At 38.7% G+C, this 26,770-nt stretch overlaps 1 protein-coding gene across 4 annotated transcripts in view; it reads left to right on the forward strand.

Moving 5' to 3' along the window:
• The window catches only part of Mcf2l2 (MCF.2 cell line derived transforming sequence-like 2), a 279,778-nt gene that overhangs the window by 112,938 nt on the left and 140,070 nt on the right, over positions 1 to 26,770 (forward strand). For all 4 annotated transcript variants that reach the window (XM_071615435.1, XM_071615436.1, XM_027942238.3 and 1 more), the window contains 5 exons: positions 7,898 to 8,014; positions 12,582 to 12,731; positions 18,588 to 18,712; positions 19,280 to 19,394; positions 19,879 to 19,998. In XM_071615435.1, the coding sequence (XP_071471536.1) occupies positions 7,898 to 8,014; positions 12,582 to 12,731; positions 18,588 to 18,712; positions 19,280 to 19,394; positions 19,879 to 19,998 (627 nt within the window). The remainder of the gene's footprint in view (positions 1 to 7,897; positions 8,015 to 12,581; positions 12,732 to 18,587; positions 18,713 to 19,279; positions 19,395 to 19,878; positions 19,999 to 26,770) is intronic.

Below are 26,770 nucleotides of genomic sequence, written 5' to 3' on the forward strand. Positions count from 1 at the left end.
AAATCTCCATACTGCTTTCCATAGTGGTTGCACCAATTTGCAGTCCCACCAGTATTTTATGAGTGTGCCATTTTCCACACATCTTAACCAAAATTTATTGTTGCCTGTATTCTTGATGATTGACATTCTTACTGGAGTGAGATGAAATCTTAGGGTATTTTTTGATTTACATTTCTCTAATTGTTAGAGATGTTGAATATTTTGTCATATATTTGTTGATCAATTGCATTTCATCTTCTGTGAAGTATCTGTTCAGTTCCTTAGCCCATATATTGATTGAGTTATTTGTTTTTTTTTTTTTTGGTGTTAAGTTTTTTGAGTTCTTTATATATCCTAGAGATTAATGATTTATCTAAGGTTCATGTGATAAAGTTTTTCTCACAATCTGTAGGCTCTCACCAAAAGCCAAATATGATATGTGGATGCTAATTCACAATGGTGGAGGCTTTAGGGAAGAATATAGTTACTTCAAATTAGATAGAGGGGAGTGAAAGGAGAGGAGGGGATATGGGGATAGGAAGGATAATAGAGTGAAACGGATGGTATTACCTTATATACATATATGATTGCATGACTGATGTGATTCTGCTTACATGTACAATCAAAAAAATAAGAAAGTATACTTTATTTATGTATGACATATCAAAGTGTATAAATGCATTCTATTTTCATGTACAACTAATTAAAATAAATTTTAAAATTTATAAAAAATAATAAACCTAAAAAAAACAGCAGTAAAGTTCTAATACATGTAATAACATGGAAGCAGCTCAATAATATTCTCTTGAGAACCCAAAGTGGTTGCTTCTATTCTGAATTCCTGTGTTAACAATTCCATCAAAATGAAAAGCCTAAATGACATGGCAGCAAAAGAGACTTCCTCCATCACATCCAACCTGCTTGCTGAGAATACTCAGTATCCATGGCATCATTGTTGCCTTTTCTACCATTGTGAGTGTGCACCATGGAGAAGTACCTTGCCCATGACCACTGTGTCTCTTTTAGATAAAGCTGTGCTCTCTGAATTAAAGATAGTCCTGAAGAGCTTCCTAAGTTAAGGCCAAGTATTAAAATTGGAGATTAAATCTGATCCAGTAATCATGGGTGGAATGATTGTATTGGAGAGAAATATATTGATATGTGTGCATAAACCAAGATTCAGAAGCTGAACCTGGCTGTGTAGGAGAGTATCTTAAGTGTTGATTTTCTATCATCGGTGAAAATTCTTAAACATGAATCAACAATAAAATGCTTCCTAAAGAGGCTATAAAAATTTCTCTTGAGATAAAGAAACTATATGCTAAAGAGCATATTCTTCATGATTCCTTTTATGTAAAGTTCAAGGATAGGACAAACTAAGCTGTGGTAATACAAAATCAAAATAACAGTTTTGAGTTGGGTGTGGTGGCACATGCATGTGATCCCTGTGGATGGGAAGGCTGCAGCAGAAGGATCACAAGTTTGAAACCAGCCTCAATGACTTCTCAAGGCCCTAAGCAATTTAGTGAGATCTATTTCAAAAGTAAAAAATAAAAAGGGCTGGAGATGTAGCTCAGTGGTAAAGCTACCCTAGATTCAATTCCCAGTACCCCCCCTCAAAAACAAAAAGCTTGAGTGTTTAAGGGAAATCAAACAAGCTGTGAGTTTCTTACTCAATTTTCCTGAATTGAGTAATGATTGATATTTGGGAAGAGATGACAACTAACAAGAAGCAAATGACCTGTCACAGTCCTCATGAGCTTTTTTACCCTTCAGTATTGAAGACTAATCAAATGTTTCTTGCCACTCTGTTTTAACTGATCAGTTGCTCAATGTCCTATGTATTGCCCTGGTTGTACATAAAACATGCCTCTGAGTGACCATGTATATACAGATCCCCTATGTGATTTATGTCCTGCTTTTCATATGGTGCATCTACCCTGAGGAGGGACAGGACATCTACATTATCTCAATATTATGTCTTTAGCTATTTCCGGTAGTTATGTTGATTCCCTACCTAGTCTACTTTTGATTTGAAACTTAAAATCAACTATTCAGAGAGCTCTCTGCCACCTGAACCCTGGGCACATTTGCTAGGTCATTCTCCAGTACAAGTTTGCCTTGTAGGCTGCATTTGACCCACACAAACCTTGCTCTCCCCAGGTAAGTCTGATGCTCCATGGAATCCAGAGTCTTAGGTTACCAAGTTTGAAACAAATTTCAAAACACATTTTGCCTTTTAAATGACAGATCCAGCTGTCTTCCTTACTTTGTTTTTAAAATGTGGTTGTGATATTAGTACTTTTGTAGCCTTCAGCCTCTCTTATTATCATATCTCCCTGTTCATTTCTAGTTAGATAATAATTATATTTTTATAAATTGAAGGGGAAATAAGTTCATTATGCATAGTTGGCATACAGATCTCCTGGCACAGGAATAAAATTGTGGTCAAGGAAGACAGAGTATTTGAATGTAGTGAGGGTTTCCGAGCGCCTATTGCTGGTCATTCTGAAACAGCTAGACTTGCAGCTGCCTTGCCAAACTGTTATGTGAAGTCATTAAGGCAGTCTCACAAAAAGGCAGGTTATCATGGACATGAAAATTGGTTTCTTAAAAAAAAAAAAAAAAAGTCTGTGGCAGAAAACAGGAAATGTTTACGTTTGTAATGGAAAGAGCCAACATCTTCTGCAGGAACAGCTTTAAGCAAGTAATGGGTAAGAACATAAATATATACAGAAAAGGAAACAAAAAAAGACATGCTTAATGTATAACAACTGTTCCAAGAATGTGCAAGTGGTACGTGTTATCCTAAAGTTCTTGGATCCAGAGAAGGGAATGCAGAGGCTTGGAAAGAAGTTTGTTACACTCGAGAGAGTTCCAGGGAAGGGATCATCACAATGCTGCATAGGTCACAGGGGAGGCACTGTCAGGAGGCAGAAGCAGAAGCAAGGGGGAAACCCAGGCCAAAGCCTTTCTGCAGGAAAGGCCAGGCAGGCCAGGGGAAACAGCTTATGATTGGCTAGTTTGAATAATTCCTCTGGGCTACACAAGTAGTCTCTGGTTATCTGGTACCTGGCTCTGGGCTGGTTTCAGGGTGGGGGAAATAACGTCTGTGCATATGAGTTTGATAAATGTGGATGGGGATTTGGATGGGGATTGGCTGGTTTGCATATGAAAAGCATGCTCCCTGCTGAATCCTTGGCCATCTCTGGATTGTGGGTTAGCCATGGCAGGGACAGTCTCTGGCCAATCACTGAGGCCACATATGCAGGGCATCAAGAACACAGAAAATAAGAAAATAGTGTTTGTTTAATTGATCCTGTGATGAAGGATGCCCAATATGCAAATACAGAAACAAAGAAATAACACAGAACAACAAGTACTTTAAGGTCAGATTTACATGCTCAGTGTGTCCTGTGAGTTTGACCAGCAGATTGGTTTTGCTATTTCCCTTTCCTATATAAAATTTTTAAACTTGTTTTTTAAACTCTTGATCCTGAGTAGATTAGGAGGAAAACATTTTTGTGTTGAAACTGCTTTGCCTTCTTCATTTTTTAATTTAACGTGCAGTAAAATTCACTTTTTCTGGTACATAGTTCTGTTTGGACAAACACATGGAGTTATTTAATTCCCACCACAGTCAAGCTACAGAATGGTTTTATCACCCACCAGATTTCCTTATGCTCTTCTTTCTAGTCAGTTCCTCTCGCATCCCAAACAGCTGACAAACTGATCTGTTCTCTGTCCTCACAGTTTTGTCTTTTCCCGAAAATCATGTTAATGAAATTATATACTAAGCAGACATTGAGTATGACTTCTGTTACTTAGCACGAACCATTTGGGTTTCATCCATGTTGTTGGATGTGTCAACAGTTCTTTATATTGCTGAATATTGTCGCATGTTATAGAGATACAGGTTTATTCGTTCACCAGGGAAGAACATTTCAGTTGTTTCTAGCTTTTAGTGATTAAGAACAAAGCTGCTATAAATATTCACATCATGCAGGATTTTGCTCTGACATATTGTAGGTATATATTTAACTTTACAAGAAACTGCTGAACTGTTTTGCAAAGTGGCTCTACTATTTTTCATTCCCACTAACAGTATATGAGAATTCCAGCTGCTTCATATTCTTGCCACCCTGCCAAAAACTGGTAATTAATAAAAGTTTTAGTCATTCTGGTTGCTTGTATTGTGGTATCTCACTGTGGTTTTAATTTGCAGTTCCATCATGACTAATGACATTAAATCTCGTTTCATGTGCTTATTTTCGATTTGTATATCTTCTTTGGTGAAGCTGTAACAAGGCCTTAGAGGCTGCTTTTGCTAAAAGTACTGAATCTTCACTTGGGACTGCAGCTGTCCAAAGGGTAACTAAAACAGGATAAAAGATTGACATCTCTGCCTTCATTTTGCATTTGCCTCTTTTACTACCTTAACCCTTGGGAAAAGCTGGTAATCCTCTCCCTTAAAGGCAGAAGGCAACAAGATAAGAAAAATAACTAAGCTATTTTCAAGGTTTGCAGGGACATCATAATCAACAGATTGTCATATGCCAGCTTTTACAATATCCTTTTCCACATCACCCAGTGGCACCTAACCTGAAGGAACTGACACCAAAATCTTGCTTTCCCACCTGCCCTTTTCTCTGAATCATTCCTTCCTGCAGTTACCTTGGATTCCAGGAACAACAGGTCTGATGGTTAAACAGCTTGGGATGAGTTGCAACTACTCCCCAGGCAACAGCAAATTTCTCATAGCTACCAACAAGGCTCTGCCTGGCTGGCCCTGAGAAAATGATCAACCAGACCACAGTTTCACCAAGACTGCTTGGCTATGTGTACTTCTAGTCCCACTTTGCTACATAATTTGAGAGTTCATGTCAGTACCCCTGAAAACAGGGTTAAGGACACTTGATCCCCTTTGTCTTCCCAATATAGCTATATTGAATAAATTCCTTTCCTGACTTTCACTGTTACTTTTTCCATTTTGTTTCTGGGATGAGTGGCTGGACCTGATTTGTTGAGACTTCTTGAAGTCCATTCCCCTCTGATCTAGGATTCCAGTAACAAAGCTTCTGTTCAAATCTTTTGCCATTATTGATTGTGTTATTTTCTTATTATTGAGTTTTGAGAGTTTTGTATATATTCTGGATATAAGTCATTGACAGGTGACTTGCAAATATTTTCTCCCAATTGTGGGTTATATTTTCATTCTCTCAACTGTGACTTTATGGAGTAAATATTTTAAATTTGGATGACATCTAGCTTATCAACTTTTCTTTTATGAGTCATGCTTTTGGTGTCATAATGCAGAACTCTTTGCCTAATCCAAAGATTTTACCTTAAGATTTTTTTTGACTTGCATAACACTTCTGCTAATATGCTCCTTTTATTCTTAATTTTCAATTTAAAATTCTTCTTGGCCCTTTCTAAAGCTTAAGATGAGAAAACAGAGTCCTGGCAAGTGTGAAAAATCACACCTCCCTCCCTGTTTAGATAAGGAGAATTGGAAATACATAGTCTGGCAGGATAGGTTTTGACACTTCAGGCTACAGGGCAAAGTTATTTCTGTCTAACACGAAATTGTACATAGGTTTTTGGTTTGTTTGTTTTTTTTTTCAGTACTAAATGTTACCATAGGAACAAACAGATATTCCCAGAAGCAAAATACATTCTTAACTAGATAATATCTTGTTACCTGTCTTATAATTTTCATTTAGAAAGCCTGTAAATCTTTTTTCAAACTCCCATAAGTGGTTTAACATTTTTAGGAGGAAAAAGCTTAGATGGATTTAGGGTTTGTTTTTTTTTTTTTTTTCTTTTCCTCTCTAATGTTGCTAAAATTTGTATTTGTAAAATTCCCAAACAGTTTTCAAAGGTGAAGGAGAAAGTCTTGGGGACCTTGGGGTTAACATAAGGAGAGATAGTCATCAAATGCCACTAAACCCAAGTTCCTCAGGCATTGTACTTATGATTTTATTCCTTAGTTCTTGGCATTTATTAGCAGTTTAATACATAGTAAATAAATAAATCATTTTTTGTCTAATTTTGTTTCTCCTATAGACTTTTTAGACCCTAATTTATTTATATATTTTTTTCATTCCAAAATGAATTTATCACTTGACTCATATAATAATACAAGAAAGTCCATATTCTTATATCTGACCAAGAATAAATTTTCAAAATAATCAACATAGAGTAAAAAAATAAGGTTGTTAATTGAAGGTTTCAAGTGGAAGGCATTTCAAAGACAGGGTTGAGGAGCCCTTGTCCCTGGCTAGGGGAGAGCCAGGGTTCTCTCCAGCCCCTGGGTCAGAAAGCTCAGACTGTCACCACAAGGGGATCTGAGGAGGTCTGCAGGAGCTCAGGAGACTTCCACTCAGACCTCCAATTCTTGACCACATCACAGAAGAGAACTTAAGAATGCATCAGGTTTTAGCAAAGGAAAACTTTGCTAAACTTTCTAGAAAAAAAAAAAAGAAGAGCTTTCTAGAAAGTGAAAGGCGAAGGTAAACGCTCTCAGAACAGAGCTCAGGCTATCTTAAGAATGGGACGAATGTTCTCTGTGATAAGTGGATGCTGATTCATAATGGGGGGGGACATGGGAAAAATGGAGGAACTTTGATGGGGCAAAAGGGAGGGAGAGGTGGGGAGGGAGTATGGGGGCAGGAGAGATGGTGGAATGAGATGGACCTCATTACCTTAGGTACATGTATGACTGCACATATTGTGCAGCACTGCCTCGTATACAACCATAGAAATGTAAAGTTGTGCTGCAGTTGTGGACAATGAATCAAAATGCATTCTGCTGTCATATATACCTAATTAAAATTTTTAAAAAATAATGGGACACATTGTCTTGGTTTGGGGTTTTAATGCTGATAAAGAGACAGTAGCTAGGGGGCTGAAGGAGGTGGGGCCAGGGTGGAGTTGTGCAATTTTGTGCCAGTTTTCCTCGTGCTAGTGCACTGTCCTTGCACATTCCAATTATGCCACGCCTCATTAGAATCTTAACTCTCCAGGGGTGTGTGTCCTACTGTCATAATGAGGCCAGGGTCATTTCTTGGTCACCAAAGTCTTCAATACACATAGTCTCTGAAGGAATGGTTCCTGTAGTTGCCTGGTGGTTGCTGGAGGTTTTGTTGTTTTTTCATCAGCCAATCATCAAGCTGCAGGCAAGGATTCAGATGCAAGGGATACGGGCTGGTCGCTCCCAAGTTGTTTATTCCGCATTCCAATGGTTTCCAAGTGTTTATCTTTTGAGACTCAGTATTCTCTTTGTATCCCCAAATTTCTATTTCAGGACCATAATGAGGTCAGAACTGCCATGGAGGAGTAGAGAGAGGCCATCTGGTTTATGTCAGTGTCCTCTAAATGTGTGAGCAGAATTGTTAGGATATAACCCCCTTCCCAACTGCCTCCATATGTCTTCTCCTAAAAGATAAATTGGGGGCATACAAACATTCTTCATGAAGGTTACATTGGTGTGGCTCTTTTCAATACAAACTTTATAGGTCTCTATCTTGTATTTTGATATTCCTGGACCACACTTTATTGGGCTTCTCATTACAGATATCCTAGGCCCCGACACAGTCCTTTATTTTGATGACTATGGTATATATTTTATTAGCTCGGGAATTTTGACAAAATTTTACCTAAAGTGAGACCTGATTGTGAGTAGCCTAGAACTGATTTCCCTGACCCAAGTCACCAGGTTGTCACAGGCTATCTGACTCTGGTATTCCTTGTTCCAAAGGGAAATGTGGAAAGAGACTTTAAAATAGTTCTCTGCTATATATAGTAACCATCTTTGGATATAAATGCCTAATAACTCAAGTTCAAAGTCTTATTTAAAAGTAGAATCTATATGAGCTATGTGAGGACCCATGAAAAATATAATTTTTCCCCCCTACAGATCATCATGTTAAACTCAGTTTCTGACCTTCATGGCTACATTGACAAAAGCCAGCTGACACAGGAGTTAGGGGGAACTCTGGAATACCGCCACAGTCAGTGGATAAATCATCGCACTGTGAGTATTGACTTGTTTGGGCTTTTCTTCCTCTCTTTGTTTTCCAGAAGACAGGGCAATTAAAGATCGGCTGTTGTGAGATCACTGCAGGTGACTGCCTGGCCTTGGGAATATTGGGATTTCTCAGCTACCGACTGGTGAAGAACTAGGGTGTAAGGGTAAAGGCTGAGTTTTTCATGCTGACCACGGAACCTCCCTGTATCTTTTGGTGCAGGGGCTTTGGAAGTCTTAACTTGGGGTGCACCTGGGAGTTTTAAAAAACCAACACCCTGCTATGTATATCTCATGAATTTTTTTTTTTTACTTGTTCTAGAATGGATCTCACACATTAGAATTTCATAAATCTTCCTGGATGATTTCAATGTACGTTCAGATTGAAACCCAGGGAGTTAGAAGAAGCTGTATTTAAATATTGCCAAAATTACTTATTGCCTGAACTTGAGGAGTTACTAAGCCTCTCTAAGCTTGTTTCCTCCTCTCTTAAAGGGGACTAACACCAGGCATGGTGGCACACATGTGTAATCCCAGAGACACAGAAAACTGAGGCAGTAGTAGTATAGGTTCAAGGTCAGCCTGGGCAACTTAGGGAGGCTCTGTCTCAAAATTTTAAAATAAACAAGGCTGGGGAGGTAGCTTGAAGTCCTAGATTCAATCCCCAGCACTGCAAAAGAGAGAAAGGAAAAAAAAAGAAAGGATTAACACAGCTGTTCTCTGTTAGAAGTAATTTTATCCCATGGAGGATATTTGTCAATGTCTTTAGACATTTTTTGTAGTCAGAACTTGGTGGCGAGTAGTTAAGGCATCTAGGGACTAGGGACCTGGGACCCTGCTAAACATCTTACAATGTGCAAAATGGCCTCTACCACAAAAAATTATCCAGCCCCAAATGTGAATACTGCCAATGTTGAGAAACCTTGGACTGCTAAAAGCTACCTGGAAGTTTGATGTGGGGGAGAAGGGAAAATATGGTCTGTGAAAGTGCCTGATATATAGTGTTTTACTTTTTCCTACTTGTATTGGTGGTTGTTGGGCTAAAATAGAAGTTTCGGTGATATTGAGGAAAAAGTGAGAATGAAACTCATTACTATGATGTGAATGTTGGTATCTTGTCCCCTGCCCCAAATTCATATGTTGAAACCCAATGTGACAGTATTAAGAAGTGGGGCCTTTTAGGAAGTGATTCTGTCAGTCTTCACAAGAGGTGAAGGGATCTGCCTTGCCCCATGCCTTGTGCAGACCAGAGAAGGTGCCATCTATGAGAATAGGCCCTCACCAGACATCAAACCTCCTTGCACTTTGATCTTGGACTTCAAGCCTCCGGAACAGTGAGAAATAAATTTCTATTGTGCATAAATTACCCAGTATAGGGTATTTTTGTTATACAGGCTAAGACAGTCACCAGAAAATATGATCCTATAGTTTCTTTCCCATTGCCCCACTCTCCTAACCCCTAACCTTGAAAAGATTAGGTTTCCTCAGCAAAACCCACTCTCCCTTCACCTCCCTTCACAGCTTGTAATGTCAGCACTTTTCTTTGTATCTGGTCATTTTGGAAGCATGTTGCTCAATATTTACCAGTGAACACCTGAACTGCATATACATATTAGGTATGTGCATTCACCTTATTTCAGATATAATGTTTTGTGATTTTTTTCTTAAAAAAAAAAAAAGGAAATTTAGAAATTAAACAAAAATAGATTTCCAGCAACACTGCATTTCTTTCAAAGCTACAATTCCTTCCTCGCTTCTTTGTGAATTCCAAGGAAGTTTCCCAAAACCTGAAGAAAGGTCCCTCAACCTGGGCCAGAACCTTTTACACTTCTCATCAATTTGGTCACAAGAATGGTGACTCCTAGAAAATCTCATGATGTGCATATAATTCTAAATAAGTCTAACTAAGAAAGTTGTCAGGGAAGTTAATGTAGAGTGTTATAAATGAGGGGATGTGAGGGGGTCTTCCTAGGCTGCAGACCTCTTTATATGCTAGACCATATAAATGGTGGAACCTGGAGTGCTTCTAGGCTTTATTTCTCAACTTCCTAGATAATCAAAAAGAATTCACTCAGCCTTATTGGGCTAACTAGCTCTCCCCTTTGCTCTGATTTCTCTACCAGATACTTATTTTATCATGCTATTCATGTTTTTCAAGTTACCTCAAGTCAGACAAATTTATGATAAATACATTTTAAAGAGATAAACCTTGACCTTTTTGTTTCAGAGACAAAAATAGGTCTTTGAAAACTTAGTTAAGAAGGCCAAGGTCATGAAGAGTGGTTAGAGATGGCATGAGCAGACATTTACACACTTCCTTCCCCACTAGACCTAGTTTATAGCCACCTTGTTTGTGGTTGTGCATGTCTTAAACACATGATAGTGAACTTTAAAAAATGCAACTAAGTATTAGAAGACCAGTGATATTCTGTTCATGCCTTTTCCACAGGTAGATAATTTTATATATACACACATCTAGTTAAAAACTTAGTAGAATAGTATAGAAGCACATACACATTGTTGTATATCTTATGATTGAAACATATAGATTCTTCTTTATTTTGTGCTTTTTGGATATCAGGTTATTGAGAAACGCATAGAAAGGTTAGGACTCAAAACAACCTTAACATCATTTACTTCAATCACTTTATTATACAGGAAAGTGATCTTCAGAGTAAAAAAGAAGCTTATCTAAGGTCAAATGGTCAAGTAGTGGCAGAACTATGACTAAAAAGAACTAAACCAACCTCTTTTTAATTCCCATATTACAATCAGGTCCTCTGCCCATTTCCAAGGTGATTATTCAGGGAGTAACATGGAATCAAGTTAATTTGTTAATAGGTGACCTCTCCTCTGTTTCAAGGATGACATTTGCAGGCCTCACACCTGACATTCAGGGTGGTCACTGTTATTATCATAGTTGTAAAGTATTTATTGTCACCAAAATCCTTTCACAGTTGCTATCCTTTTTTATCCAAAAAAAAAAAAAAATCCCCACAGAACAGAAAGCATTTCTCCTATTTTTCAAGTGAGGACTCTGGAACTCAACTGCACCACATGGCTTATCCAAATAACACGATTAGGGAAGATTAGGATCTGAACTCTGATTCGAATCTTCAACTCTCAAGGCCGAGATCTTCTGAGGATCTAGTTTTAAATCTAATTTTGCTAAATATAGCTTTGAATGCCAAATTGTAAGATAATATGGCACTTAAGAGTATAGCTCAGGAGCCAGATCTCATCTGACTCCAATCCCACCTCTGCCATGTATTTTTTGATATGTCTTCTGGGAAATTATTCTCAACATGCTTTAGTTTCCTCATCTATATAATGTGGGATGATAATAATGGTGACTAAGATGCATTAGAAGAAATCGTGCATATAAAGCAAAATATATCATAATCTTACTATTTTTTTATTATTCCTCCCAGTGTTTTTTTCTCTGTTATTCATCATAGGCTATTAGTGAATACAATTGAGAGAGTGATATATATATATATATATATAGTTATCTCAATATAATGAAACTAGTCTAGTTGAAAGAAAGATTTTTACAAAAGAGTTTGGATTTCTAAGCCAGAAGTGCTAAGGTGCTCAAAGTTGTGGCTGTTCAAATGCTTGTGCTAACAGGGAAATGTCCTCCCACAGCAATGCTTCAAGTATGAAAACAGCTGAAGTAGAGAACCTTTTGGGTCCAGACAGTAGAGGGAGTGGGCAGTGCTCTGGAAGCTTTATCATGCCAGCTCCAGCCCCAGGCCCTGGCATAGAGACAGGCCCTGTTAGATCTGGTACATTCTTTATGATGTGGGTTTGGGTTTTCAGAAACAGTTCTCTGATAATGTAGGAACAGAGGTCATTTCTTCCTAAATGAAAATTCTGTAGAACCTTTTTGTTTTTTCCATTAACTCAATAGCAGTTTATGGGCACCCTCTGGTACCACACCCTGGGAGTACAGAGAAGAGTGTGACACAGTTCTTGAAAATTTTATAAAAGAGATGGGACAGGAAGAGGTCCCAAATCCATCCCATAGATGGAAATAACTCTCAAAAAGGTCACTAGTGACTTAATCACTATCTTCATTCCCCTCCCAATTTTCATATCCTCTCAGCAGGATTTGACAGGCCTCTCAGAGGCAGCAGGAAGCTGGAGGAGGGATGGGGGAAAAGAGAAGGTATTGCAAGGACTTAGAAGAGAAGGTGAGGTTTTTTTTAAGAAAGAAGGTGGGGTGGTTCTGCCCTTTGTGGCATTGCACCTGCGTAAATCTGGAGTCAGACTTAATGTTCATTACCCTGGAGTAATGAACAGAGCCCTGAACCCACTGATCTTGGTTGTATCCTCCCTTTCTCCCTTCCTGCCCAAGTAATATGATTTTGGGCAATTCAATTAACTTGTTGGAGTTTCATATAAAGTACAGCAAATGCCTCCAACTCTATATTATTGAGGTGATAGATAAATATAGTATCAGGGACAATATGTGGCACTGAGAAAAACATAGCTAATTCAGTGTTGTTCCATTGAGAAAGCATATTGGTGAATGTTAACTGCTCCATGTTATTATAATTGTCTGATTTTCCAGGCCATAGAAAACTTTGCCTTGACATTGAAGAATACTGCTCAGATGCTGCAGACATTTGGGTCCTGCCTGGCCATGACAGAGCTGCCCAGAGGCATGCTCTCCACTGAAGACCTTCTCATGTCCCACACAAGGCAGCAGGACAAACTGCAGGTGAGTAGTCAGTCAGTGGCCTCTCAAAGGCCAGCTCCTGGCACACACCATAGCAGAATTAGAGTGAAGACTCTTTTTGCTTCTTCTCCAGTCACTTGGCAGCCATTGTCCATCTGAGACCTTCCATATAGGCAGTATGTGAAGAGAAAAATCTCTGGAGGCTGGTGAATGTGAGATCTAGGGAAAGCAGCCTAGGGAAGACAAACCCCTTCCAGCACTGTGCTGGCAAGATGAGGTGTATAAGCACCCGTCCAAGGGCAGATCTCTTATGATGACTCTGCTTAGAACACAGCAAGATGACATGGCATTGCCAGGGTGGAGAGGAAAGAGAGTTGATTCCAAATCTGAGCTTTCCAGCAGTTGTTGTGAAGTTTGGGGTCGGACTAATAAACTGACGAAGTGCTTCAGTTTCTCAGGGATGTTTTGTTTTATTTGAAGAGTAATTTGAGAAAAGGGACTGTGGAAGGTGCTCTGAAATGGGTTTTAGGAGGAGGAGCGATGCCTATTAAGTGATTCCCAAAAGCATGTCAGAACCTGCTGAGAAGGGAGTTTGGCAGATTTTTCAGACTATGCAGTAAGAGAAGTCCTCCTGGAGTTTCTCGCTGCATGTCTGTCAGGCCCTTTCTGCCTTGGGAAACACAAACAGACTGAATGCATTATTAATCAGAAGACCCATTTTCAGTAGACAGCAAACTAAGGACTGGGCATTGGTACACCTTAGCATCGTGTGAATCTTTGATACATCAAATTTGAAATTGCTGCACTCTTATCTGTAACTCAATAATTGCAAAACTTTTTGCTAGATGGCTGGTTTGTTCACTTATTTGGTGTTAATTATTGAGGACCCACCACTATGGGCCAAGAAAAAACCCAAAAATGCAACTTTGAGAAACATAAAGTCTGGTTAGGGGAGTCTGAGGGTCTAGTGGTTTAGGGAAATTAATTCCAGAGAACATTGCTGAACTCCACCTTTCAGGGAGTTGTCATCCAGAAAGAGCTCAAAGTGTATTCCCAAGCCTACTCCGAGTGATCCAAAGATCTGGAATGAAACTGAAATCCTGACAGCATCTTGGAGATTTTCCCAGGAAATGCCTCTGAAAGCTTGACCTTTTTCTGTTCCAAGTAGTTGGCCAAGCTCACCTCCCCTGATTCCTGTGAGGTCCAGGTTGCAGAAAGCAGGGTTGGGAGTGCCTGGTGAAGTCTGCTAAGGAAAGAGTTTGCAGATGCACAGACTAAGACCTTTAGGAGTCTGCAGAGCAGCAGTTAGTAGGACAGAGTGTAATGGGAAGGATGCTGAGCATGGCAGGCTGCCAGACAGGAACTGTAAAACAGAGCTCTGCACAGGCGGTCATGAACACAGAGCACAGAGCCTTCTTCCAAGGAGCAGCTACGGATCAGAAGCACCCGAGATGACAACCTGTCACTTGGACAGTTCTCAGGCAACCATTAAGCACAGCATTTTTGCAACTTTTGGGTACAGATTAGAATTCAGCTTGGTTTAGGGATATAGCTTAGTGGTAGAGTGTTTGCTTAGTATGCAGGAGGCCCTGGGTTCAATTCCTGGCACTTAAAAAAAAAAAAAGTTCAGCCCTTTCCAAGTTAGGTGTAGTAAGGGCACATACAGTGCTCTGGAGAAAAAGTTTAAAAGTTTGGATTTTATACAAGGACACATACCTAGGGAGTGAAAACCAATCAGATAAGTCCTGCTGTCTGTGCAGCGGCGATACTCTGGGAAAGTCAGATGAGCAGGCACTGTATAGTTTTGACACAGGCAGAGTTCCACAAAGGTAACAGAATGGGAAGGAACCAGTCTACAAGATGGAGGAAGAGCATTTTCCTGTGCATGGTGACCAGCTATTTTCAGACTTAGAACACACAACTCTGATTATGCCGTGGAGTAACTTTTTAGATCCACAGAATGTGGAATGCTATTTGACAATTGTAAAGAAATAATTTTACACTCTAATTATCATATTTCAATTCAGTTAAATATCTCTATATAACCTGTAAGACAATTAAAAAGAATGTAGGGGATTCCATTGAATTCTCCTTTTAGTAAGAAAATAAATGCAGCCTTGCATAAACTGAAGATCATGCTTATGTTTCTATTCCATGCTGCCCCAAGGTCATGGACAAGACCTGTAACTATTTGAGGATAAAATTCTCAATTTTATTTATATTAAGTGAATTTGGATTTAAAATATTCTGTCTTTCCAAGTAATATTAATATTCTCTTAAAAATAATACAGAAGGTTTTCCTTTTTGTGATGCCTAATTATTGGCCAAATATAAATTTATTTCTTTCCTCCTTATAACTTAGAAGCAAGAATGTCAAAATTATTAAACTGGAGTTATATTTTTCCTCTTTCTCAACCAAAAATGCATTAAGAAGAAAATGATTTATATTAGAAAAAGGAAATACTTTTTGAATTTTTATTTATAACTTAATAGCTTTTTATAGTTATTTACATATATCTTATTTTACATCTTAGTGTTCTCTCTACCTTTTTTTCTTTTTCCCTCCGTGCTGGGGATTGAACCCAGGGCCTCATATATGCTAGGCAAGCGCTCTACCCTGAGCTACATCCCTAGCCCTTACCTACCTTTTAACTAAACATTCTCTAAGAAATTAAATGAGTTCTTTTTCATTTAGAAAACATCTTCCTAAGTGAAAAGCCAGTATAGTGTAAGATTAATTCCTCAGAACAGTGAACTTCTAAATCTGTTTTAATATGTATAAAAGTTATGGTGTATGATTTATTTTTTTTTCTCTCACCCTAAAGAGAAAAATTTCTAAAACAGTTTCTAAACAGCTAGCATGGCATTGGGATACTTGACTTGACTATTTGATTAACCTTCTCCTGGGATCTTTGAGATCCCTTATCTTAGATCCCCATAACCACCCAGTCACTTGACAAGCAGTCAAAATACTAGAGCTATTGAATTCAAGAGTTTTTATAGCCTCATTTGCTAATTCTCTGTGGAGTTGTTACTACTTTGTTCAACACTATCATCTAATGCAGTCTCTTTCTTTTGGCTATCCTGGGATATCAAACTAATCTGTTCACACAGGAAAAACAAAATCTGAAAACATTCAGAGCAGAACAATCTTATCAAACTTTTAAACAAACCAATGACTTTAAAGAAGGCTCTTATTTAGTAACATAAATTCCTTCCCCCTCAGTGTGAACCGCAATTTGGCTCTTAATTCATCCTTACAGTCCAAGAGTGCTTCCAATTTTGGTACAGGATGTGTAATTTTCTATCCAATGAGATCATGGCCACTGGGCTTGGTGCTAAGATTTGAAACTCTGTTGTCTGTGATTTCACTCTCCCATCTGAGAGTCAGGAAGGAAGAGCACGTGTGCACATAACCAGCTTTAGCTTTCCCCGGGAGGGGTTCTGTTCCTGATGAATGAGACTAGTACACACAGCTTGGCTCACTGCCCATGCGCTGCCTCTGTCTCCGCTGGATGATGAACTAGAGGCTGGACTCAGCCCATGGCACAGTGCCCAGCTCTGTGCTTGCCCCTTCTCCACAGGGAGGCTCCCGTTTCCTGAGTACAGGAGACTTGGACAGGCAGTGGGCTCTCTCACTCTGCAAGCAGTACTCACTCTGCCGCCACTGGTGGATACAAAGGAAGGAAACTTGCTGGAAGGGAGCATGAATTTATACACAGGGTCCAGAGACAGTGCCCTGAGCTCCTCCATCCACACTGAGTGCAGGCAGTAAAAAAATTAAATACTCAAAAGGATGAAGGACATTATCTTTCCATGGAAACTGAAACTCTGTTTTGGGATTGGGCTCCTTACCTTTACCCTTTCTGAGAACCATAGTTGCTCCATCTTTCCCTTTTGTTATGGCAGATTTTTTGTAACCTTACTGAAGCTGACCATGCGGTTTAGTCCCAAAGCAGTAACCAGGTCATGATTTTTGCCTGTGGTTTTTGTTTTGTTTTGTTTTGTTTTAAACAGTGTGAAAGTGATACACAGGGTATGAAATCACTTATCCACCTTCCCTGTCTCAGATACTTCCCTCATGTCTGCAGCTCTCTGAATGTGTCTCTCCTTTTAGTCCCTCTCCCAAGGTCTCCATATCTCCTTCTGTACTAAGCTATATGCCTCTTTTCCTTTAACCTCACCACCTTCCTTCCCATCTGCATTGCAAAGTGTGTGTGCGTGTGTGTGTGTGTGTGCGTGTGTGCACCTGTAAAATAATACCAGAATCCTTTCCGAGGTTCAGTTAAGAAACTGAGTGGGAAAATCCAGGACCCTCTTCAATGGGTGGAGGAAAAAAAGGGTAAGGAAGGACAAGTATACATGAATACTGTTTTCCCATCATATCTGATGTATCTTTATTCATTTGTAACCTGTCTTCTTTTAGACTATTACTAATTTAGCTACTCTGCAAATATTTAATGAGCATTGATGAGATAAGAAGAAAAGAGGGCCCATACTTGAGAGTGGAAAAGAAGGGATGCATCCAATTCCCCAGGAAGGAGAGACTGCCATTTGCTGACTTGGGGCCTTGTCTGAATTGGACAGAGTCAGGGAATCCAAGGGGCTGTCTAGACATCACACAGATCTAGGGACAAGTTGGAAGTTGGGTATGGACAAAGTAACCCTTTAAGGGAAATACTGGAGTGAGATGGGAGGCAAGGAAGAAAGGCATGAGGCTGAGAGGACCCAGGAATTCTATGTGAACATAGTTGGGGGGTGGGTGTAGATTCCTCCCTTAGCTGGAGGCTGTGTGAAGGGTGAAGAGGTGGCTTAGCCTAGAAGAACAGTTTCAGTGCTCACAGGCAGAAGAGTATTTCAGTATTTCAGTTAAAATCATGGGCCTCCTCTAATCCTCAAGAGCATATCAAACCAGCCCCAGTGACCCAGGAACTAAACCCAGAATTCTGAAGAGTAAAATTCTCAGGCTGAATATGCTCCTTTTGGCTTTCAGCCTGGACCTTATGATTAAAGTTTGTGGTAATGACAGGTGACCTCCAAGGTGAGGTCTGTGAGCTACTGGATTTGAAAGAAAATAGCTTCAAAAATAGCTTGCAAAGCACCATGTTAAAAGAGTATTATAGAATTAGTAGTTGCCTTGGAAGTCCAAATCTTTCCATGTCAAACTGAAATTGCTGCTCATTTCTGATAATCTTCTTGATTTGGACCAGGCCACAATTAGGGGACAGTTAGCAGAGGGGAGTGTTTACTAATGAGACCAGATAAAATGCTTTCATGGTCCACTAGCAGTTATTGTATTATTATTATTGTTTGGCAGATGTCACACTTAACATTCAATTTCTGCCATTATTTTTTTTGTTTCTGGTCACTATCTTGGATTAGAAACAGATTTTTATTAACTAGGTTTGCTTTTAATGTACAACAACAGCTTGAGATCTACACAAAAATCTTTTTTTTTAAATAGAGAGAGAGAGAGAGAATTTTATATTTATTTTTTAGTTATTGGCGGACACAACATCTTTGTTTGTATGTGGTGCTGAGGATCAAACCCGGGACACACGCATGCCAGGCGAGCACACTACCACTTGAGCCACATCCCCAGCCCCACAAAAATCTTAATAGATATTTGCTTTTGGAGAGGGAAAGTAGATAGGCTGGGGACAAAAGAATTGCTTTTCATGTCACACCCTTTTGTATATTTTGAATCTCGTATCATGAGTATGCACTACTTATTAAGGATAAATTAATTTTTAAATTAATTGACTGCATCTTGACTTCTTTGACATTTAACATCCTAAATGAAAAACATATGGATCTACCTTTCTCCTCACCCCCCAAATACCGTGAATTTGTTTTTGTGGATTCCTTCTAAGAAAGTCTATATTTTTGCTTTTCTAGGATGAGCTGAAATTACTTGGAGAACAAGGGACCACCCTACTATCATGCATCCAAGAACCAACAACCAAAAATCCCACCAGAAAACTCAATCACAGTGAACTTGAGAATGTAGCTACCATGGAAAGGTGAGTGAATAGGTGGACTTTGATTTCTCAGGAGAGAATGTAGACCTAGATGTTCTAAAACAACTAAGAACAGGCTGGAATAGATACTACTGGGTCTTATTGAGGCCAAGAAAGAATAATATTTGGGACTAAAGCGTGAAATAAATAATATTTAGGAGAGTTCCATTCCCTCCTCTAATGATATGCTCCAATACCAGGATTTCCAGAGAGATGATGGTATTTGTTGAGCTTCATTTCCAATAAAATGTTGGTTTGATGCTATTATTTACACATGTGTAGTCTCAGGTGGAAAAAGAAGAAGGCACAAAGGTTGGGTCACCTGAAGCACATTTTTAAAGCACAGTGGCTGCATCTGGAGTTAAGTTTCTTCTTGTACTGCAGGTGTCTGAATGTGTGGGACCCACTAAACCCTAAGAAAGACACAGGTGACACAGTCTTTAATAATACACAGAATGTCACAATTAATAACATTGATGGAAGACATAGGTGGTACATAACATAGGCCTATGCAGACACCTGTAGAAATGAATGCTAACATAAAGTTGCTTTTTCGTTATTTCTTAAAAGGCTATTAGTTCAATTGGATGAAACAGAAAAAGCCTTTAGTCAGTTTTGGTCTGAGCATCACCTGAAACTTAACCAATGCCTACAACTACAGCGCTTTGAGCACAATTTTTATAAGGTATTGTTTTCTTTCTTAATATAACTTCCTTTTTCTTAATATAACCTCCATTTTTCATACAAACCTTTGATTTTTCTCTTTCCCCTTAGATGCTCTGGGATTGGGATTTCCTCTTTTGCCTAATCCAGCTCCCTCTTTACATCCTTACTGTTTCATAGACCCCCACATTTGCAGTGGAGTAACAGCAGTCTAGAATCCCATTATCCCATTTTCCTGTTGACATATGTGGCATTTCAGTGTTGGTTTAAGTTGCTTTTAGACTGATGAGCTGTTGAATGTAGTTCTAACATTCTAACTACAAGTGCCTCTAGATCCCCAGCTTAACCCGACAGGTACTAAGCTGAAAAAAGAAGAAAGGCATATATTGATTCACCCAAGTCCTGATCCTTTTAGATTTTTTAGGTTTTCTTGAACATAACAAACCTATACTTTACAGATGGGTGCTTGTTGTTTTACTTCTGCACAGTTCTAATGTGCCCTGCAGGTTAAACTTGCCCTGGAAAATTTGCTGGAAGAGCTAGCAGAGTTTACGGGCATTGGAGACAGCGTGATGCATGTGGAACAACTTCTTAAGGAACACAAAAAACTGGAGGAAAAGGGCCAGGTTTGTTTTTTGAGGTTTTTTTGGACTTGGAAGGAAGTTACTATGAATAATGACAGATGGTGTCCAATCATTGCTGTTGGAGGGTTGCTAAAGGACCCAGGAATGCCCAAATCCTGCCCTTCAGTCACTCCACCCCTACCACCAGGTCCCCGAGGAGATAGGCATGTTAACAACTATAATAAATAATACGAAATAAGACCCATAGCAGAGTCTTACTAAAGCTGTTAGAGCACATGGAGGAAGGTAGAAGTTCAGGTGTACCTCTCATGGGATCCGCAGCCAAGTGGGAGAAGGTCACAGCAGGTGAATCACTGGCCAAGTCAATTAGCATAGACAGTTTAGAGTTCCTCATGTAGGGGTGAGGGTTGGAGGCAAGGAGGGGAAATTTTTTAAAAGGGGAAACCAGAAAAAACAATAATTGATGGGTGAAGTGGATTCATATTAGTTCTTCTGCTGCACAGAATTGACAAAACTTTTCTCCTGTCCCATGTTCCAAGAGTTGTAAATTTCAGACTTGTAAAGGAGTGTGTATTTACAATTCCCATATCAGAATTAAACAAGTTCCCAAATCTGCACACCAGTCAGCACTCAGAAGGGATTCTATTCTAAGTTCTTATAGATTTAGTTTATTACAGATTTAGAAAAAAATGAGTCATCTCTTTCCAGGAAAGTGCCTTTCTGCTTTTTCTTAATTAAGTTCTCTATATTTTTCTCTCCAGGGGACTGAGTCCCCTGTGATTAGCACTTCCTTTCTGAGCTAATCTAGAAGGATGTTTCCCAGATGACAATTTTACAGAACTGGAGATTGCTTCTTAAAGTGTGAGCCCTAGCCAGTCTCATAGGTGCCACCTGAGTGAAAACTTATAAAACATGCAGAATCTCAGGCCCTATCTGCGACTCAGAATTGGCATTTTAATAAAATCCCCAGGTAATTGACAAGTATATTACAGTTTAAAGACATATGCCCTTAAAGACTACAAAATGAAGGTCATGCTAAGCTGAGGGTGTTCCTGGGCATGTGTGAACTCACAAACCCACCTGTGCACCCAGCTCCTCTCTCAGGAATCCCATCCTGCCCTAGTGAGCACCTTCTCTTATCAGTGATCATTGATAACTAAATATTTTAATGCTAAAAACACACAAGTCATTAGAAATTGAATTTCACATATATGATAATGACGTGCCACAAATTCTCTAGAATAGACAGCTCCAATTTTGTATAATTCTAGTTTTTCAATAGAACTCTTTATTAAATATAGATACCATGTATTTTTGCTTATATAAATGTATATATTAGGAAAAAATGTCTCACCAATAAAAAAAAAATACCTTCATATATAAATGAAGGTGGTTACTGACCAACCAGGAGAATGTTAATTAATCAACAAGCATTCCTTGTCCTAGGTGTTGTGGGTGTGGAGAAACACTCAAGACCCTGTCTTCATGGAACTTACATTCTACTAAGGAGAGAGAGTTGATTAAAATCAGTCAAATAAAAAAATACCAGATAGTGACCAGTGACATAAAGAGAAAACAGAATATAAGAGAAAGTGACTGGGGTGCTACTTTTGCTAGAATGGTCAAGAAAGGCCTTTGAAGGTGGCCTCTGATCTGAGATCTCTGTAGTCATACAAAGCTTTGGGGACTAACATCAAGACAGAGGAAGCTACAAGTGCAAAGGTCCTACATGAGAATGGGGTTGGTGAGTCAAGGAATGTTGCTGGAGCACAGTGAGGACGTAAGTTGGGAGAGATGGACAGGGCCCCATGGTCATATTGGGCCTGAGATCTTTGCTGATGATTTGGATTTTATTCTCAGTGAAACAGAAAGCTACTGGAGGGTGTTCTTGATTACGTTTTGAATAGTGATGATGGATCTTCACAATAACATCGCATTCTTTCTTCTGTCTACCTTAATACATACTTTTTAAAAATGGCTGATCAAACCTAGAGATGAAGCATATGATCAGGGAACATAGGAATGCTCTGTGAACCCATGACCCATTTTTATTTTTATTTATTTATTTATTTTTTCCATGATCCATTTTTAATGGGCAAAATTCTTGAACCAATAAGACTAACCTACTGGATATGACCTGTGACCAGGGATGGATTTCATCCATCCTGTGCCTCACTTTCCAGTTTATAAAATCTACTTTCCCTAAGATGCACTATACCTAATCCGCTACCTTTGGGTATACCGAACAAAGCTATCTTAACAAAATTGAGATCTTCCTCAACATGTCTTCTGTCAGGTTTCTAAGAGGAATTGTTTTTTCAGATAATTAGGGCTTAGCTAGTCTTCCCATTTGTCCTGAAAAGTGTTAAAGGAACAAGGTGATGGTGTTCCCAGAGTCCTAAGCCAGAGGGGGCTTGACGTTAGGAGTCCCAAGAAATCAGTTTCAGGAGATTCCAGATGGTGGATTAGAGGAAGGCTGCATATCCAGTTGTATCATGACTTGGGATTCAAGCAATAGGAGTACTGCTTCTCGGTGAAGAGGGTTATTGAAGAAATTGACTGAAATTCAATATTGGACAGTCGGTGATTCGGAAAAACCCGGAAACCTGGAAGTATTGAACAAAGGACAAGAAAAAGTATATGGGAGCCAAGCCAGGTGCAAAAGTGACAGTGTCACAGATTCACTGCAGCATGGGGGATAACACAAATGGAAAGAGAAACACAATGGACAAATTTGGCAGAACAGAAAAGAAGTCCAACCTTAGCTGAACCATACGCTGCACAGTGAGCTGGTGTTTACAAAGTGCTCTGCGTTTCTCAACCGGCAAGTGGAGAGCTCAGACTCAGGTGGAGAGCCATTTTGAGAAGACTACATTTCAGCTCACTGCTGCAGGAGCCTGGGAGATCACAGCAAATATTGTCAAACTGTCCCAGAAAGCACCCACCATGTGTCCTAGGGTGTGCCTAGTAGATCAAGATTAAAACAGGTGCAGAGAAGATTGTACCTGGTGGAATGAATTTGGAGGGAAGTGTGACTTGATTTCCTTTTGAGTCTGGCAGCTCCCATGAGCAGCTGAAGAGGGTTGGGAAATTCAAGAGTTGGACATGATTACACTTGGGGATTGACCCTGGGAAGGCCATATTTGTAGGCAATAGAGTGTACAAGACCTGTGGAAGGTTGGCTCCCCTTCCCTACAAGTAGAATTCTTGGGAGTCCGTGAGATCCAGATCCCCAGAAGAGAGATTGGCATCTCCCTGGCCGTAGGGATATTTTGATTTAATCTCCCCAGAGAAGATACCACCCAACAAAGTCCCCAAAGGCCTGATTTGAGCTAAGCCCTAGCTACCAGAACTCCCCATTTAGAACTCTGCTGTAGCCCCACCCAAGAACTCATTGATCTGGTCTGTCCAGCAAAACTCCAATGCACAGTACTTCCCATTCTGCCTTATCTTACACTGGTGAGAAGGGAAGTTGAAGGTGATTTTAACTAGCTTCAGTTTCAGGCCACTCCAGCTGGCAGCTGGGTGAGCAGCACAAAAAAGGAAGGATTTAAGAACCCAGCACTTGCTCTAAGCAGTACATAGTCCAAGGAGAAACAGAAAGGACAGTTGGGCATAGAACATCTATCTTTGTTGACAGTTTTGACCACTTCAGTGGAGATGATTTTTTCATTTTTTTCCAATTTCTTTCCCCTTTTTTTTCTTTGCATGTGTGTTCTCACTGTGGTGATTGGTTTGATATATATATCCACAAACCTTTTTTCTCATTTCTCATTAGCATTTTTTTAATTGTTGATGGACATTTATTTTATTCATTTATTTATATGCCGTGCTGAGAATCAAACCCAGTGCCTCACACATGCTAGGCAAGCGCTCTACTACTGAGCCACAATCCCAGCCCCCTCATTAGCAATTTTTGTTTCCTTTTTTTTTTCTCTCTTGTCTTTTAAGCATTAGGGTTTGTGGGGTTTTTTCTTTTTAAAATCTGATTTTTCCCTCTTTCTCTGCTTTATTCTCCCTCTCATAGCCATATTCTCTTATTCTATCTCTTTCTCTGTACTTATTTTATTTTCTCCTTCTTTATAGCCATCACTTGCTACATCTCTTCTGCTTTCTCTCTGTTCTCGTTTTGAACATTCTAAAGTTTCTTTTACCTTTCTATCACATTTCCTTTTCTCTTAATGAACTGTATTTTTTTATTTGATTTCTATAACTCCTACCCTCACCCTTCATGTTGTTGTGGTTATTAGTACTGTGGATTACGTAGTTGACACCTGCTGTTTAACTTAATGCCAAATCTAGTTCACAGCTATTTATTCTTCTTGCTCTTGAATATTCCTGTTTTTGTGGTTATTAGTCCTGCAAATGTTACATTAGGCACTGTGTATTTATTTTAATACTATATATTGTTCATTACTATTGTTGTTGTTTGTTTCTTTTCTGTGAGGTGCTGAGAATCTACTGTGACACTATGAGTTCACAGGTTAGAGACTTGGCTGTTAAGAAATAGCACACTTTGCTCTACATGCAAACCAACCATGCTCAAACATCAATGATACTTTAATACAAAAAATAGAAGAGACAAAAACCACAAACTAATAACCAGTCCCCAAGAAGGAATGGTGAGAGGGGACTCCTCAGGACCCACTCATGGACCCACTCCTACAGCAAAAACAAAGACAATTAACACAATGACTTTGGATACCACACCGATGATGGGGTCTCAATCTAGATCTCTCCCATGCCTCTTTACAATATACAGAATTGTTAAGAAGAGCTATCACAGAGGTTGAACCCACATACCCTGTTATACACAACACAATAACCAGATCTACAAGAAGGACCCCATTCTTTTGAGACCTACCAGGAAAGTGAGATCCTCAAGCTCTGACACAATATACACTATGTCAAAATACACTAATTTTGCTCCACATGCAAAGTTTGAGCAGGGAAACTATACTAAAACTCACTTAGAAATAAATTGAAAAATTCACTACAATTTGATATCCCAGAACACTTTGTCAAGAAAATGCTGTGACCTTAAAAAGCCAACACATAAGAGTGGAAGAGAAATCCCTCCCAACAGGTGAATAAAATCCAACACAGGAATACAAGAAATATGAAAAAACAAGGTAACATATCACCTTCTAAAGTTTACAACTCACAAGCAAGGGACTCCAAAGATATTGAAGTGGATGAAATACCAGATAAAGAATTCAAAAGAATGATTTTAAAAATGATCAATGAATTCCAAGAGAATACAGAAAAATAATTGAATGAATTAAGGAAGTCAGTACAGGATATGAATGAGAAATTCAATGAGGAAATAAAGATATTGAAAAAGAACTACAAAAACATCTTGGAAATGAAAGACAATAAATAAAACAAAATGTTGAGTTGAAAGTCTCTCTAATAGAGTATCCTATGCTGAAGACAGAATTTTATAACTGGAAGACAAAGTGCTGGCCTTGAACATTCAGACATTATTAAAGAAAAAAAAAGTAACCATGGCCAGAATTTATAAGAACTCTGGGACAATTTTAAGAGACCAAATTTAAAGAATCATTGAAATCAAGGAGGATTGAGAGATGTATACTAATGGCATGGATAAACTCTTCAGGAAAATTATAATAGAAAGTCTCCTAAATCTTGAGAATGAGATGGACATTAAGATCCAGGAATAATTTAGAAACACACTTGGATCAAAAAGATCAAAAAAAGAATCTCCCCATGACAAATTATAATTAGAAAAGCTAACATACAGAACAAGAGTAGAATTTTAAAAGCCCCATGAGATGAATATCAGGTCACATTTAGAGGTAAGGCAATCAGAATTACTTCTGATTTCTCAGCAAAAATTCTAAAATCCAGGAAGGGTTAGAATTGTGTGTTCCAAGCCCTAAAAAATAATAACTGTCAAACATGATTGTAGTCCAGCAAAGCTATCCTTCAGACTGGAAGAAGAAGAAATAAAAACCTTCTGAGATAAACAAAAACTAAAGGAATTCATGGCTACTAAGCTGACACTGCTTTGTTGGCTACTACACACAGAAGAAATGAAAAACAAAATCCATCGCTTACAAGTGACCAAATCTCTGAAGAGTAGCTAAGCAAATGAGAAACAGGACCCAATTAAACATTAGAAATAAATCAAAATGGCAAGAATTACATCTCTTTATAATAACATTAAATGTAAATGGTCTCAACACTCCAATTAAAAGACATAGGCTTACAGATGAATTGAAAACAACTATATACTATTTGCAAAAGATGCACCTTATAAGCAAAGACATTTACAGGCTGAAAGTGAAAGGATGAAAATCAAGTGGGATTGAGAGATGCAGACTAATGACATGGATAAACTCTTCAGGGAAATTATACTGAGTTTTCCAAATCTTGAGAATGAGATGGACGTTAAGATATAGGAATCATTTAGAAACCCAAGTAGATCAAAAAGATAAAAAAAGAACCTCCCATGACACATTATAATTAGAACAGCTAACATACAGAACAAAGGTGGAATTTTAAAAGCATATGGAGCCCACTAACAAGCAGGATTATTTTATAGCTATTATTTTATCCAAATAAAATATTCTATAGATATCTATTAAACCTATTTGACTTATAATTTCTTTTAGTCTAAAAAGTCTTGACTGAGTTTATGTCTGATAGCTATCTAATGGTAAGAGAGGAGTGTTGAAATCATCCAGTATTATTGTACTAGGGTATAAATGGGTCTTTAAATTTAGTAGTATCTGTTTTATGTAATTAGGTGCACCAATGTTTGGGGCATAAATATTTACTATCTTTATAT

This window comes from Marmota flaviventris, chromosome 8 (assembly GCF_047511675.1).
Source record: "Marmota flaviventris isolate mMarFla1 chromosome 8, mMarFla1.hap1, whole genome shotgun sequence".
In the NCBI taxonomy this organism is placed as follows: Eukaryota; Metazoa; Chordata; class Mammalia; order Rodentia; family Sciuridae; genus Marmota; species Marmota flaviventris.